This window comes from Cuculus canorus, chromosome 28 (genome assembly GCF_017976375.1).
Source record: "Cuculus canorus isolate bCucCan1 chromosome 28, bCucCan1.pri, whole genome shotgun sequence".
Classification (NCBI taxonomy): Eukaryota; Metazoa; Chordata; class Aves; order Cuculiformes; family Cuculidae; genus Cuculus; species Cuculus canorus.
The window spans coordinates 1,203,119-1,215,753 of record NC_071428.1 but is presented as its reverse complement, the minus strand read 5'-3'; the positions used below and the strand labels follow the sequence as shown (position 1 = coordinate 1,215,753).

At 56.7% G+C, this 12,635-nt stretch overlaps 2 protein-coding genes across 7 annotated transcripts in view; both read right to left on the bottom strand.

The window, feature by feature from the left end:
- Positions 1–844: 844 nt before the first annotated feature.
- PSMD4 (proteasome 26S subunit ubiquitin receptor, non-ATPase 4) lies at positions 845–7,373 on the bottom strand. Of its 4 annotated transcripts, none has more exons than XM_054050907.1 (10): positions 7,233–7,373; positions 5,148–5,288; positions 4,029–4,143; positions 3,421–3,507; positions 2,576–2,644; positions 2,076–2,291; positions 1,884–1,992; positions 1,388–1,522; positions 1,131–1,198; positions 845–1,014 (listed from the first exon to the last, which is right to left on the bottom strand). In XM_054050907.1, exons 1-10 carry the CDS (start codon positions 7,256–7,258, stop codon positions 847–849), a joined length of 1,134 nt encoding a protein of 377 aa, XP_053906882.1. In that variant the 5' UTR covers positions 7,259–7,373; the 3' UTR covers positions 845–846. The 4 variants fall into 4 exon arrangements, with proteins under 4 accessions (XP_053906882.1, XP_053906883.1, XP_053906885.1 ...); XM_054050908.1 differs by having other exon boundaries at positions 1,388–1,519; XM_054050910.1 differs by lacking the exon at positions 7,233–7,373 and adding an exon at positions 5,792–6,338.
- An 853-nt stretch (positions 7,374–8,226) lies between these two features.
- Positions 8,227–12,635, bottom strand: part of PIP5K1A (phosphatidylinositol-4-phosphate 5-kinase type 1 alpha) — a 30,880-nt gene continuing 26,471 nt past the window's right edge. Inside the window, exon 17 of one of the 3 annotated variants that reach the window (XM_054050885.1) lies at positions 8,227–11,575. In XM_054050885.1, the coding sequence (XP_053906860.1) occupies positions 11,573–11,575 (3 nt within the window). In that variant the 3' untranslated portion in view covers positions 8,227–11,572. The remainder of the gene's footprint in view (positions 11,576–12,635) is intronic. The other 2 variants (XM_054050886.1, XM_054050887.1) reach the window with 2 other exon arrangements.

Genomic DNA, 12,635 nt, shown 5'->3' with positions numbered 1-12,635 from the left:
TGGGCGAAACGCCACCGCCCTTCAAGCTCGGGGTGCCGCAGCGATTGGCTGCAGCGAACGCCCGCCAGGGCGGCTCCCAACCCCGCCCGCCCCGTTGGCCGGGCCGCTCCAGCGCTCTCCTGCCCCGCGCTACCGGCTGGAGGCTGCCGTAATCCCTCCCTCCGCCCCGCCGCCCTTTGGGCCGCAGTGCCGCCCTCCTCAGTGGCAACATCCGCCCCGACCGCCCGCCGATTGGTCGAGTCACTGCCCATCAACCGCCAAGGCCCGCCCCTTCCGGCCGCAGACATCCGGCAGAGCACTGGGGTTCCGTAAGCAAAGGAACTGGGTCCTAGTGCCCCCACCTCGTATAGGGGAGTGCCGGGTCCTAGTGCCCCCTGCCCGCAACACATTGCAGCCCGACAAACCCCAGTACAGCTAGCGCCTCCCCGCCTTCGCACAGGGGAGCCCTAGATCCCTGCATCCCTCCTTCCCAACACACAGGGGAGCCCTGGATTTTAGTGCCCCCTGCCTAGGGGAGCCCCAGATCCCAGTGCCACCAGTACAAGGGAAGCCTAGATGCCAGTGCCCCAGCACAGGGGAGCTGCTGGTCCTATCGTCCCTCAGGACAGAACGAGCCCAAGTCTCAGCTCGCCTCCTCAACCCTCACACAGGAGAAGCCTGAGTCGTAGCATCCCCAACACATGCAAGCCCCAGCTCTCAGTGCTCCCCCATACAGGGGAAACTGAGGCACGCAGTGTTCCTCCCTACAGACACAACAGGACAGAGACCCTGGTGAAAGCCTTTATTGCCACCTTATAGCAGAACCCTCCCGTGTGCCAGGCACTGCTGAGCCCTGGCCCTGCACCCTCATTTCTTTTCCTCCTCCTTTTTGTCCTTACTCTCCTTGGAGGCCTGCGAGGCCAGGGAGCCCATGGCGTTGCGGATGGCCTCATTGTTGGGGTCCACACCCGGCAGGTTCTCCAGCACGCTCTGCAGGAACTCAGGGTCCTGCATCACATCGTAGTCATCCTCCTCCTGCAGGGAGAGGGAGAGGGAGAGGAGCTAGGGACAGGCTGGGGGATGCATCATAACACAGAGGACAAGAGGACAGGGCTGTGACAGGATCCCCTCCCAGAAGGGCAAATGCTCACCTTTGCGGGTTCAGAGGTGTCCATGGCAGTGCTGCTGTCCACTTCTGCCGCCTCTGCCTGGGCAAACTCTGACAGAGGAGAGGAACGGCTGAGGATGGGATTTACACCCACGGCCTCCCATACCCTGGCGAGCATTCAGGGAGACTGGGACCCTGCCCAGGTGACAAAGCCCCACAGGACACGGGGCTCCACATCCGGAGGCAGAGGAACTGCCTTTCCCTTTGCAAAGGGGCAAAGAGCTGGCCCCAGGCGCTCACCCGCTCCCTGCAGTGACATCTGCATGGCGTAGGCGATCTGCTCCTCCTCCGTCATGCTGCTCAGGTCAGGCAGCCCAGCCCGGCCAAACTCCTGCTGCGTTATTGTCATCTTCAGCAGAGCATCATCTGAATCTGCTAATAAAAACCACGCTCCAACACCAGCGAGGGCTTTCCCAGCAATCCCAGCCCCTCTCACGCACACGCAATCGAAGCAAAGCAACTCCCCACAGCACCCAGGACAGAAGCGAGCCCACCTCTGATCGGGAATTTCAGTGGAAGCAAAGGAATTAGGCAAATTGTCTCCTTCTGACATTCTGGGGCAGAAGCCGCCCCTCACTCTGCACCCCAGCAGGTCTGGGAGATACCAGAGGGCCCCGTCACAAACAGAAACACTTCCCACAGCACCAGGCAGCCTCGCAGCAACAAACACCGCCAGGGGAGCCAGACGCACCCCTGGGGACCCTCCTGCTGTTCTATTCCCTGTGCAGCTCCTTACCGTCCCCTCCAGTAGCGGCGATCCCAGCCTCTGCCGCAGAGGCGGCCGCAGCCCTCCTGGCCTCCTCCTCTTGCCGCTGCCGCTGCTCCTCCATGGAGACGCGGAGAGCCTGGAGAGGCAGGGAGAAGCAGGGAGCTAAGCAGGACCAACCAAGCTGAGCGCCCGCAGCCACCCTCAGCTCCCAGCACTCACCAGAGCCAGCTCTGGATCTGCACTGGGGTCCACACCGAACTCGAAGTCGCTGGCACCAAGGCCCAGCATGGCACCTCCCTCTCCAGCCAGGATCGGGGAGCTGATGAGGGCATCGGCCAGGCTGGGCCCCGGCGGCACCGTCACCAGGTGGGAGCCAATGCCATCCTTGCCATTTAGGGTGTTAATGAAGGCGGTCAGCTTGTCCGTGTTGGCTTCCTGTGGCCAAAGGCAAAGGCTGGGACCAGAGCTCTCTCCCTGCACTGGGAGGGAGCCAAGAGCTCCAGTGTCTCCATCAGGATAGAAAGCATTTCACAGCGCCCGCAGCAAAACAGCAAAGGGGTCCTCCCAGAGGGAAATGCTGCCCCTCACATCATCCACGCTTGGGGCAGCCATGGAGTAGAGTGAGGCTCAGACAACCCCTGCACCGGAGTAAGGGCTCCAGGCTGGAAAGGAAAAAATCCTGCTAGTATCTTAGGCAAAAAACATGGCAGAAGACTCACCTCTTCTCCAAAATTGATGATGTCAACGTTGACCTTCTCCTTCTTAAGACGCTTTGCCAACTTCACCAGCTGCAATAAGAAGACATCACAGCATTAGCTTGGGTTTCAGCTCTCACCCTGACTCAGCTCATCAGAAACCAGACAACAGCAGCGCTTAGGATCCAGTCCTGGATGCATGAGGCCCAGAATCAGCCTCCCAGGACCAAACCCTCCCAGCAGGAAAGCGCTCGAGGCGTTTCAGCTCTCACGGTGGGACAGGAGCTGCTGCACAGTGCCTGAGGCGCTGCAAGGCAGCAAAGCCAGGGAGAGCCTGGAGGAGGTAGCTCTCCTCATCCCTGGAAACGGTCATTTCTGCCCTGTTCTTTCCAAGACACACAGAACATCTGGATTAACTCCACTCACATTACTTCCAGTGCCAAGGGAAACAACATCTTGATGATCTCAAAGGTCTTTTCCAACCTAGCGATTCTATGATCTTCCAGAGGCAGGGAGCACTGTTTCTGCTCAGGGACGCAGATTTCCTCCCCAGCAACCCTGCCTCAGTGGTCCCACTGACAGCCCCGAGCCAGGAGGCACTAGACATGGCACAAGCTCCCTCTGGAGCCACCTGAACTGGGGATGGGAAGCAATCCCACACAAACCAGTGTGAGACCTGTCCTTGGCTGTGCCGTGGCATCCAGATCTCTCTCCCTCCTTCTCCTCCCAAGTGTCTGTCAAGCAGCCTCCCCACTAGGGTATAAATCCTTCCTTTCTGTACAGGACAAGGAATAAAGGATAAAGGCGATGCACAGCTCCAGGCAGAGCACGGAGCCGACCCAGTGTCTCCTTCTTGGGCTGTTACTCACATCTTTCTCATTATCCTCAACGGGGCTCCCAACAAAGGCAATGATTCGCATCTTGTGGTTCTTGCCTTGGCGATGTTTCAAAGCCAGCTGTGGGACAGAAGGAACATCAGTACCTGAGAAGCCACTCTCAGTCGGGTATCATCCCAACTTCTCTGGTCATAGAGGGAAACTGAGGCTGAGCACAAGGAGAGACTTCGCAGGAGCGAGTTCCACCAGCCTGGGCCTTCTCTCAGCTGGACATTACGGCTCAGCCGGGAAACATTTGTTAGCAGAGACAGCATGGGACAGAAGCAGAAAAGGGGACAAAAAGGCAGCCACATCCCAGGGGAGCCTGCACTACTCTGGGAAGCAAACCAGGGTTGGAGTCCAAAACGTCTGAGCTTTTAAATGGGATTTTACAAATGGGGTTTCATCTGCACTTTGCAAACAGGGAAACAGAGGCAAAATCAAAATGATTTGCTCAGTATTGTTCTGCCAGAGGCAGGGAAGAAGAAGGTTTCCCATATTGGAGCCATCAACAGGATGGGTGATGAAAGAGATAGTCTGAGGCAAAAGGGATCACGGAGAAGCAGCAGCCTCACTCGTCAGGAACCAACAATACCACATACGTGAGCAACTCTGATCCCTGTGCAAAAGGTGATTTTCCCTTTGGGTTGCACCGTGTGGAGCTTCGAAAGGATCCGTCCTGTGTCTGGCGTGAGCGTGGTCAGCACTTCACAGTTACTGCAACACAAACACTTACGCTGGCAACCTTGCACCGAGGTTTTTTTTTTGTGAAACCCTGGATTTTTTGTAGGGCAGAAGAGCCACAGAGCCTGTAGGAGCCCACCAGCGCCTGGGTCAGTCAGAGCGTGCAGGGAGCAGCAATTGTAGCCTGGTTTCTTAAAAAACCCAAAGAACTTTGTCTTCATGAAGGTATATCTGTCCCTGCCCCAGCAATCCCGAGCCCACAGGCCAGTTTCAACCAGCTCTGGCTGAAAGGGAGCTGATAGAGGTACTGAGACTCCAGGGAAGGATGAGGCCAGGCTGAGAGAGCTGGAGTTGTTCAGCCTGGAAGGCTCTGGGGAGACCTTAGAACAGTTTCCAGTGCTGAAGGGGCTCCAGAAAAGCTGGGGAGGGGCTCTGGATCAGAGAGGGCAGGGACAGGATGAGGGGAGCAGTTTTCAGCTGCAAGAGGGGAGATTGAGATGAGATCTTAGGGAGAAATGGAGAAACGTTTAGCTGTGAGGGTGGGGAGGCCCTGGCCCAGGTTGCCCAGAGCACTGGTGGTTGCCCCATCCCTGGAGGGGTTCAAGGTCAGGTTGGATGGGGTTTGGAGCCCCTGATCCAGTGGGAGGTGTCCCTGCCCATGGCGGGGGTGGGACTGGATGGGCTGTGAAGTTCCTTCCAACCCAAACCAGTCTGTGATTCTATGAAAATGGAAGAACTGCTCGCTCAGGTCATCCTGGGAGCTGCAGTGAAAGCTCAGTGTGGATTTGCCACCCCTGGGCACACCAGGCCACAAGAGGATGGGTCTGGGAGAGCTCCGGGGAGAGAAATGCCCCCAGGACATTCCCTGGTGCTGCAGAAGTGAGCCAGAAACTTCTCAGAACCAGGTTTTCTCAGACTAGTCCTCCTGGAAGAACTGGTTTGGGTCTGGACTGCCCTATTGCTGCCTTATTTTGCACCGTCTCCTGTTCCCTGTCCCTACACTCTCCCAAGGGTCCCCCAGCCACTCCCCCACGTACTTGGCTAAGGTGATGAGCCCCACGTTGTTCTCAGGGTTACTGCGGGTTTTTGAATGGCACACGATGTTGACAGCATCTTGCTGGGCTTGCAGGCGAGTGGGTAGGAAGTCACCGTTCCTCATGTACTCGCTGTTGTCAACGCTGGAACGCAGAAACGAAAGGTTAAGTTTGGGAAAGAGCCAAGTTTTACCCCAAAATGCGCTTTTTGGGGCAGCGCAGTAAGGTCAGGCAGCTGAGGAAAGGCAGCAGGACACTGATGTTTTCCAAGGCAGAGCTGCCTCTGTGCTTCCCTGAGCTTCCAGATCCGACTTCTGGATCACGAGACAAATGGGGCAGCCCCACAACGGCCAGGCCAGAGCCGGCAGCTCCCGCTTCTCACTGTGGAGTTGGAGAGGTGGCTGCGAACAGACACAACCTCAGCCCCACATCTTCTCAATGACTTCTCCACAAACAAACTCCCACCAAAAGGCACCCAGGGAAAGCACAAAGCTCTGCAGTCATTTTCACCACAGAGCTTTGACGCGGATGAATGCAGCTTTCCCAGCACGGGGACAGCAAGAGTTATCCACACTTGTCTCTGCTCTGCCAGCACGGTGCCCTCCTCGATGAGGAGCCAAACCCTGAGCCCCACAGCACGGCTTTACCATCCTGCACACAGCACGCAGGTTGGTCCTGTGCCGCGCACAGGGAACCAGGCCCCTCAGCACTGATGGCAGCAGCCACAGCCCGTGTTGTTGTAATTAAATACCTGCCCTGCACTCTGTCAGCTGTCAAATATAGCACAGAAAGGCAAAAACAACCCTTCCCTTACACCAGCCTTCAAGAAAACAACTCGAGAAGTGACTGCTAAATCCTGGAGTGGTTTGGGGACAGGGACACCTCCCACTAGCTCAGGGGCTCCAAGCCCCATCCAACCTGGCCTGGAACCCCTCCAGGGATGGGGCAGCCACCACTGCTTTGCCCAACCTGGGCCCCACCCTCACAGTAAAACATTTCTCCCCAAGATCTCATCTCAATCTCCCCTCTTGCAGCTCAAATGAGCTCCCCTCATCCTGTCCCTGCAGCCGCTGATCCAGAGCCCCTCTCCACATTTCCTGGAGCCCCTTTCAACACGGGAAGCTGCTCTACGGTCTCCCCATAGCCTTCTCTTCTCTAGACTGAACAACCTCAGTTCTCTCAGCCTGCCCTCATACCCAGTTCCTCTCCCCGGTCTCCCTTACCCCCACCCCTGCCCCCTCATGCTTCCCCAGGTCCTGCCTCCCCCACCCCATTTCCCCCCTGAAGCCCCTCTGGCCCTGTCTCGCTCCACCCCAAGTCTCCCCTCCCCTCAATTTCCCCCCTAGATCCTGCCTCCCACCACCCTAATTCCTCCACCAGCCCCCCTCACCCCCTCCTCAGCCTCCAATTCCCCCCCCAGGCCCCCTCACCCCCTCCTCAAACCCCAATTCCCCCACCCGGCCCCCTCACCCCCTCCTCAGCCTCCAATTCCCCCCCCAGGCCCCTTCACCCCTTCCTCAGCCTCCAATGCCCCCCCCAGGCCCCTTCACCCCCTCCTCAGCCTCCAATTCCCCCCCGGCCCCCTCATCCCCTCCTCAAACCCCAATTCCCCCCACAGGCCCCTTCACCCCGTCCTCAGCCTCCAATGCCCCCCCAGACCCCCTCACCCCCTCCTCAAACCCCAATGTCCCCCCCAGGCCCCTTCACCCCCTCTTCAGCCCCCATGTCCCCCCCCAGGCCCCTTCACCCCCTCCTCAGCCCCCATGTCCCCCCCCCAGACCCCTTCACCCCCTCCTCAGCCCCCATGTCCCCCCCCCAGGCCCCTTCACCCCCTCCTCAGCCCCCATGTCCCCCCCCAGGCCCCTTCACCCCCTCCTCAGCCTCCAATTCCCCCCCCCCAGGCCCCTTCACCCCCTCCTCAGCCCCTATGTCCCCCCCCAGGCCCCTTCACCCCCTCCTCAGCCCCCATGTCGCCCCCCAGCTCCGCCCCCGCCCCGTGACTCAGGGATCCGGACTCGGCCCAGGCCGCAGAAGGAGGTGGGATTCGGGCGGCGGTGGCCCCCTCGCTGCCCCCCCGGCCCCGCTCACCACACCATGGTGCTCTCCAGAACCATCTTGGCTCCCTTTTCCCCTCGCCCCGGGCCCGGTTCGGCTGAACACAGCAAACGCCGCTTTGCTCCTCGCTGCCGGCCAATGGCCGCCCTCACCCTACGAGGCGACGGAAGTGACTGCGCCGCGGGGCGTGCTGGGAGTTGTAGTCCAGGCAGGGCCGCCATGTTGGGGGGGCAGAGGCCCGGGTCACCACCACACCCCTAGTTATGTTGGGGACGGGGGAGAACCCCCAAAAGCCCCTTCATACGAAATCACCTCTCACCGGATCAGGGGCTCCAAGGCCCATCCAACCTGGCCTGGAACCCCTCCAGGGATGGGGCAGCCACCACTGCTCTGGGCAACCTGGGCCAGGGCCTCCCCACCCTCATAGCAAACATTCCTCCCCAAGATCTCATCTCAATCTCCCCTCTTGCAGCTCAAAACTCTCCTCGCTTGTCCTCTCCCTGTCCTCCCGGATCCAGAGCCCCTCCCCAGCTTTCCTGGAGCCCCTTTCAGCACTGGAAGCTGCTCTAAGGTCTCCCCGAGACTTCTCCAGGCTGAACACCCCCAACTCTCTCAGCCTGGCCTCGTACAGGAGGTGCTCTCAGCCCTTGGATCATCTCCATGGCCTCCTCTGGCCTCGCTCCAACAGCTCCAGGTCCTCCCTGTGCTGAGGACACCAGAACTGGACACAGCCTCCAAGTGGGTGTCATAGAACGAAGCAGAGGGGCAGAATCCCCTCCCTCCCTGCTGGTCCCACTGCTCTGGATGCAGCCCAGGACACGGGTGGTTTCTGGGCTCCAAGCACGCTTTGCCATCTTCTGTGGAGCTTCTCCTCCCCCAGCACCCCAACCCCTTCTCCTCAGGGCTGCTCCAAATCCATTCCCCTCCCAGCCTGGATTTGGGATCCCCCTGACCCAGTCCTATATAGTGTTGTTTAATGTATTTTCACAAATGGCTTCTTCTCCTCAGCCACCACCGAACCCTTGAGTCACAAACTGTTATAATAGACTTGTTTATAATAGAATTGACCTGTTTTCACAAGTACGAGTCTCAGGAATCCGAGTAACTGTTAAGAGCATTTAAAGGGAGGTTCTGGTTCAAACTCAGCGAACTGGACAAGATTAATTGTCTTTGAGGTTGCTGATAGGAACTCAAGTGCCACGGTGTTGAGCAAGCTCGGCACGATCAAACATCCTGGCGTGACTGCTCAGTGTTTGCCGTAACCGGAGAAACTGAGTGATTTATTTTGTTCTTGCGAGATCGAGTTAAATTGGTAAAACTCTCCCTCTGACTTCTCTTATTCTGCCTTAAATTGTGACACAGAGAAACACGGAGGTGGCAGCAGGCAGGGCCCCGCCACGCACGGACAGAGGAGGCAGGCGGGTGGGTAGGCAGCACACCATGTATTGCGTGTCCGAGAGCTGGCCTGGTGCCCACCACAGCCCCAGCCACAAGCGTTACAGAGCCGAAAGGACATCAGGCACACACAGCACGAGCTCTTCCCGGGGACAGGGCCACCCCTCGTGGAGTTCCAGTGGTGATGATTGTCCTGCTTAGGTAGCATCACTGGAGACATCCCATCCACTCTCCATCCCATCACCCGGTGTTGACCCGGCGGCATCGGTTGTTCCCTGATTCCGTCCAGTGTGGCAGGAAATGAGGTCCCCATCCCCGCGCTGGAGAAAAGCTGCTCAGGTGGTTAAAAATAGGAAAACCCGGCGCTTTGAAACACGCACACACAGAAAAGAAGCAGTTCTGAAACCCCATTACAAAGCAAAGGTCAAGATAGAAACATCCCACCCTCCCTCTCCCGCCTCGACGGTAACTACCTGGAAAAGGAAAATCCCAACACTTAAATAGAATTCATAAATACTAAATCATGAAAAGAAACTCGAGACTTGGGGGTTTTCCCCTCCTGGTAAAAAAAAAACCAAACAAATCTGGGGTAGGAGAGAGAAGTGTCTAATATAGACAGGTACGTCCACTGTGCTGCGTTAGCCGCTGGATCCAGGCAGAGGTGCAGGAGATCAGGGGGATCCAGCAGGGCCAGAGAGGGATGTGTGAGCCACTGGATCCATCCAGAGGTGCAGGAGATCAGGGGGATCCAGCAGGGCCGGAGAGGGACGTGTGAGCCACTGAATCTATCCAGAGGTGCAGGAGATCAGGGGGATCCAGCAGGGCCAGAGAGGGATGTGTGATCCACTGGATCCAGGCAGAGGTGCAGGAGATCAGAGGGATCCAGCAGGGCCGGAGAGGGACGTGTGAGCCTCTGGATCCAGGCAGAGGTGCAGGAGATCAGGGGGATCCAGCAGGGCCGGAGAGGGATGCGTGAGCCACTGAATCCATCCAGAGGTGCAGGAGATCAGGGGGATCCAGCAGGGCCGGAGAGGGATGCGTGAGCCACTGGATCCAGGCAGAGGTGCAGGAGATCAGAGGATCCAGCAGGGCCAGTGAGGGACAAGAGACACTGGATCCAGGCAGAGGTGCAGGAGATCAGGGGGATCCAGCAGGACCGGAGAGGGACGTGTGAGCCGCTGGATCCAGGCAGAGGTGCAGGAGAACACGGGGATCCAGCAGAGCCGGCACAGGCAGCCCCAAGCAGATCCTCCTCCTGCCTCAGCGTGACGTTCATCCATGTCGAAAGGTTTGAGAGCCCTTGAGAAGCAAATCATCTGTGAATGGGCACCATCCCGGCGCTCCACCGACCCCCGGAATCCGGAGACCCTGAATAAGGCCATTCCGCTCCTTCTTGTGAAAAAACATGATACAATTTTTTTTTTTAAAAAAACAAAGCTTTTTCTTAAAAAACTTCAGCGTGTGTCATCGCATCCACTTCTGAGGACTGAAGTGGAAGGCGAGGAGAGACTTGGCTCTGAGACATCAACTAAAAATCACCCCTTTCTACACCACTACATTCCTCGTTTCCTTAGCAATCATTGCTAATTAGTATAGAAAGCCCTTGCACTACCGCAAGGGCAAGCTTTAAATTACTTTTTAATATATATATATAAAAAAGGGAGGGTTCTTACCCACCAGGAGGATGGGGAAGGGTCACTTCATCTCTTTAAAAAAACACATTTAGTCAAAATAACAATCAGTCTGATGCCTGCTCCGAGCTCGGGAGAGCAGCGCCTGCAGCAGGCATGGGGGATCAGCAGCGGATCCATCTCTACCCTCCAGCTGATTGTTCCATTTAAAATCGGACTCAGAACACCTCGTGCTTTGTTGGAGGCAGAAGTCAGTCCCGCTTAGGTAGGGATCCGGTTTCAAAACCACTGGGAGCACCGGTGTTGCTACAGGCGAGATATCAAAAGGGAGTCGAGCTATAAAACGGCGAAGGAATTTGCAGGGGGTGCCAGCACAGGATGGAGGCCGGGGAAGGGAGCGGAGCAGCTGGGTTTGGTCCATTTGCTTTAGAAATACTTTAAAAATAGTGCCCCTGACAAAGGTCTCCCTTCTCCTGCGACTCCCTGCTCGGCGGGGAAGGGACCAAAGAGCTTTGTTTAAAAACCGGGGTGAAAGCGATCCTAAAAACCTCCCTGACGTCTGAAAAAGCTTCACACATTCAAAGTCCTCTGGGCAACCCTCCTCGTCGCTGTCATGAGGCGATGCAGGAGTGAACACGGAGGAGGCTTCGGCAGCCGAGAGCAGCTGGCAGGGGAGAGGAGCTTGTCCATGGGCAGCATAACTCCCGCTCTCCCTTTCTGCTTCTCTGCCATGGGATACTGCTCGGTGCAACACTAAAAAACCCCCTATTTATTAAAGAAAAAAAGAATGACTCTACCGTAGGACTAAAAAGAGTGATGTGACCAAGTTCAGAGAAACGCTGAAATTAAAAACTCGTCGGAAATACAAAATAAACGTACGTTGCTCTGTGCCAGCTACCCCACGAGGCTCTAAAGCCCCCTTCTCCCCTAGTAACTCCAAAGAGCCACCCGCTTCCGCACTGTTTACGGTGTCAGCATCGTAAGCAGCCAACTCCCTGCAAGTCAGATCCCTTTTCCAGCGCACTACAGCCCACGCGGAGCCATTCCTCCTCCCGCCAGCCGGCTCTGCTCCCGCCTGGCTTCGAAGGAAGGAAGATGGCAGGGATGCAGCGGTGGGCTCTGCTGGGAGGAGACTCCCTGGTGTCCGAGACGCAGCCGTGCTGGCGCGCTTTGTTAATCCTATCCCGCTATGTGTAACCCAGCCTCTCCAGCTTCAAGGTTTCTGTCCAGACAAGGTTTCTTTTATAAAATACAAAATATAATGAATCAGCAACGGGGGCTGAATGGTTGTCAGACTCCAGAGAGCACAGAACAATCTGCTTCCATCGCCAAGGCCTCCATGTTGCTTCACTGTAAAGAGAAGAGAGGGGAGATGCTAGTGAGGAGTCTGCTTTCCTCTGCAAAAGAGCAACCGAAACGCTCCTGCCTGGCTTCGCCCCTTCTGCAAGAGGTGGAGGGAAGGTGCAGTTGAGCCTAACCGTGGTCAGGCACATCCAACACCTCACACCAAACCAGGGGGGCTGAGCGCTCTTCACCACCTCAGGGACAGAACAATGAGCCCACTCAGCTTCAACCTGCTCTGTCTCTGCCCTCAGACCCACTCCAGGCCTTTGGAGAGCAGAATGGCTTTGCTTTGCCTCTTGCTCATCTAATTTATGGGATTTATGGCTTCTACAGGTATGTCAATCAGAAGAGGAAGGTTAAAGAGAACGTACCCCCACTGATGGTTGGAAATGGTGACCTCATATCAACAGACAAGGAGAAGGCTGAGGTACTTAACTTTTTAGCCTCAGTCTTCATTGAAGCCACTCTCCTCACCTCTCCTGGGTCACGGGACAAGAAGATGGAGATCAGGGGGGTAAACCCCCTCCCACAGTAGAGGAGGATCAAGTTCATGAACACCTGAGGAACCTGAACATATATAAGTCTACGGGACCTGATGAGATCCATCCCAGAGTCCCGAGGGAATTGGCCGATGTGGTTGCCAACCCACTCCCCACGATAGTTGAAAAGTTATGGCAGTCAGGAGAAGTCCCCCATGACTGGAAGAAGGGGAACGATGTCCCTATGTTTTAAAAGGGTAGAAAAGACGACCCTGAGAACTACTGACCTGTCAGCCTCACCTCTGTGCCTGGGAAGATCATGGAACAGATCCTCCTAGAAGCTCTGCTAGAGGACATGGAGGACAGGGAGGTGATTAACGGCAACCAGCACAGCTCCACCAGGGGCAAGTCCTGTCTGACCAACTTAGTGACTTTCTATGACGGGGTAACTGTGGCAGTGGACACAGGAAAACTGATGGATGTGATTTATCTGGACTTCTGCAAAGCCTTTGACACGGTCCCCCACAACATCCTTCCCTCTAAACTCCAGAGATATGGATTTGATGGGTGGACAGTATGGTGGATAA

What these genes read in the sequence shown, in the direction of transcription:
- PSMD4 (XM_054050907.1), bottom strand. Translation starts at nt 7,258, where the DNA reads ATGGTTCTGGAGAGCACCATGGTGTG. An exon ending in TTGAGGATAATGAGAAAGAT is followed by an intron (nt 2,645 to 3,420) that starts GTGAGTAACAGC and finishes TTCTTATTGCAG; the next exon opens with CTGGTGAAGTTGGCAAAGCG. An exon ending in CGCCGCTACTGGAGGGGACG is followed by an intron (nt 1,523 to 1,883) that starts GTAAGGAGCTGC and finishes GGTTTTTATTAG; the next exon opens with CAGATTCAGATGATGCTCTG.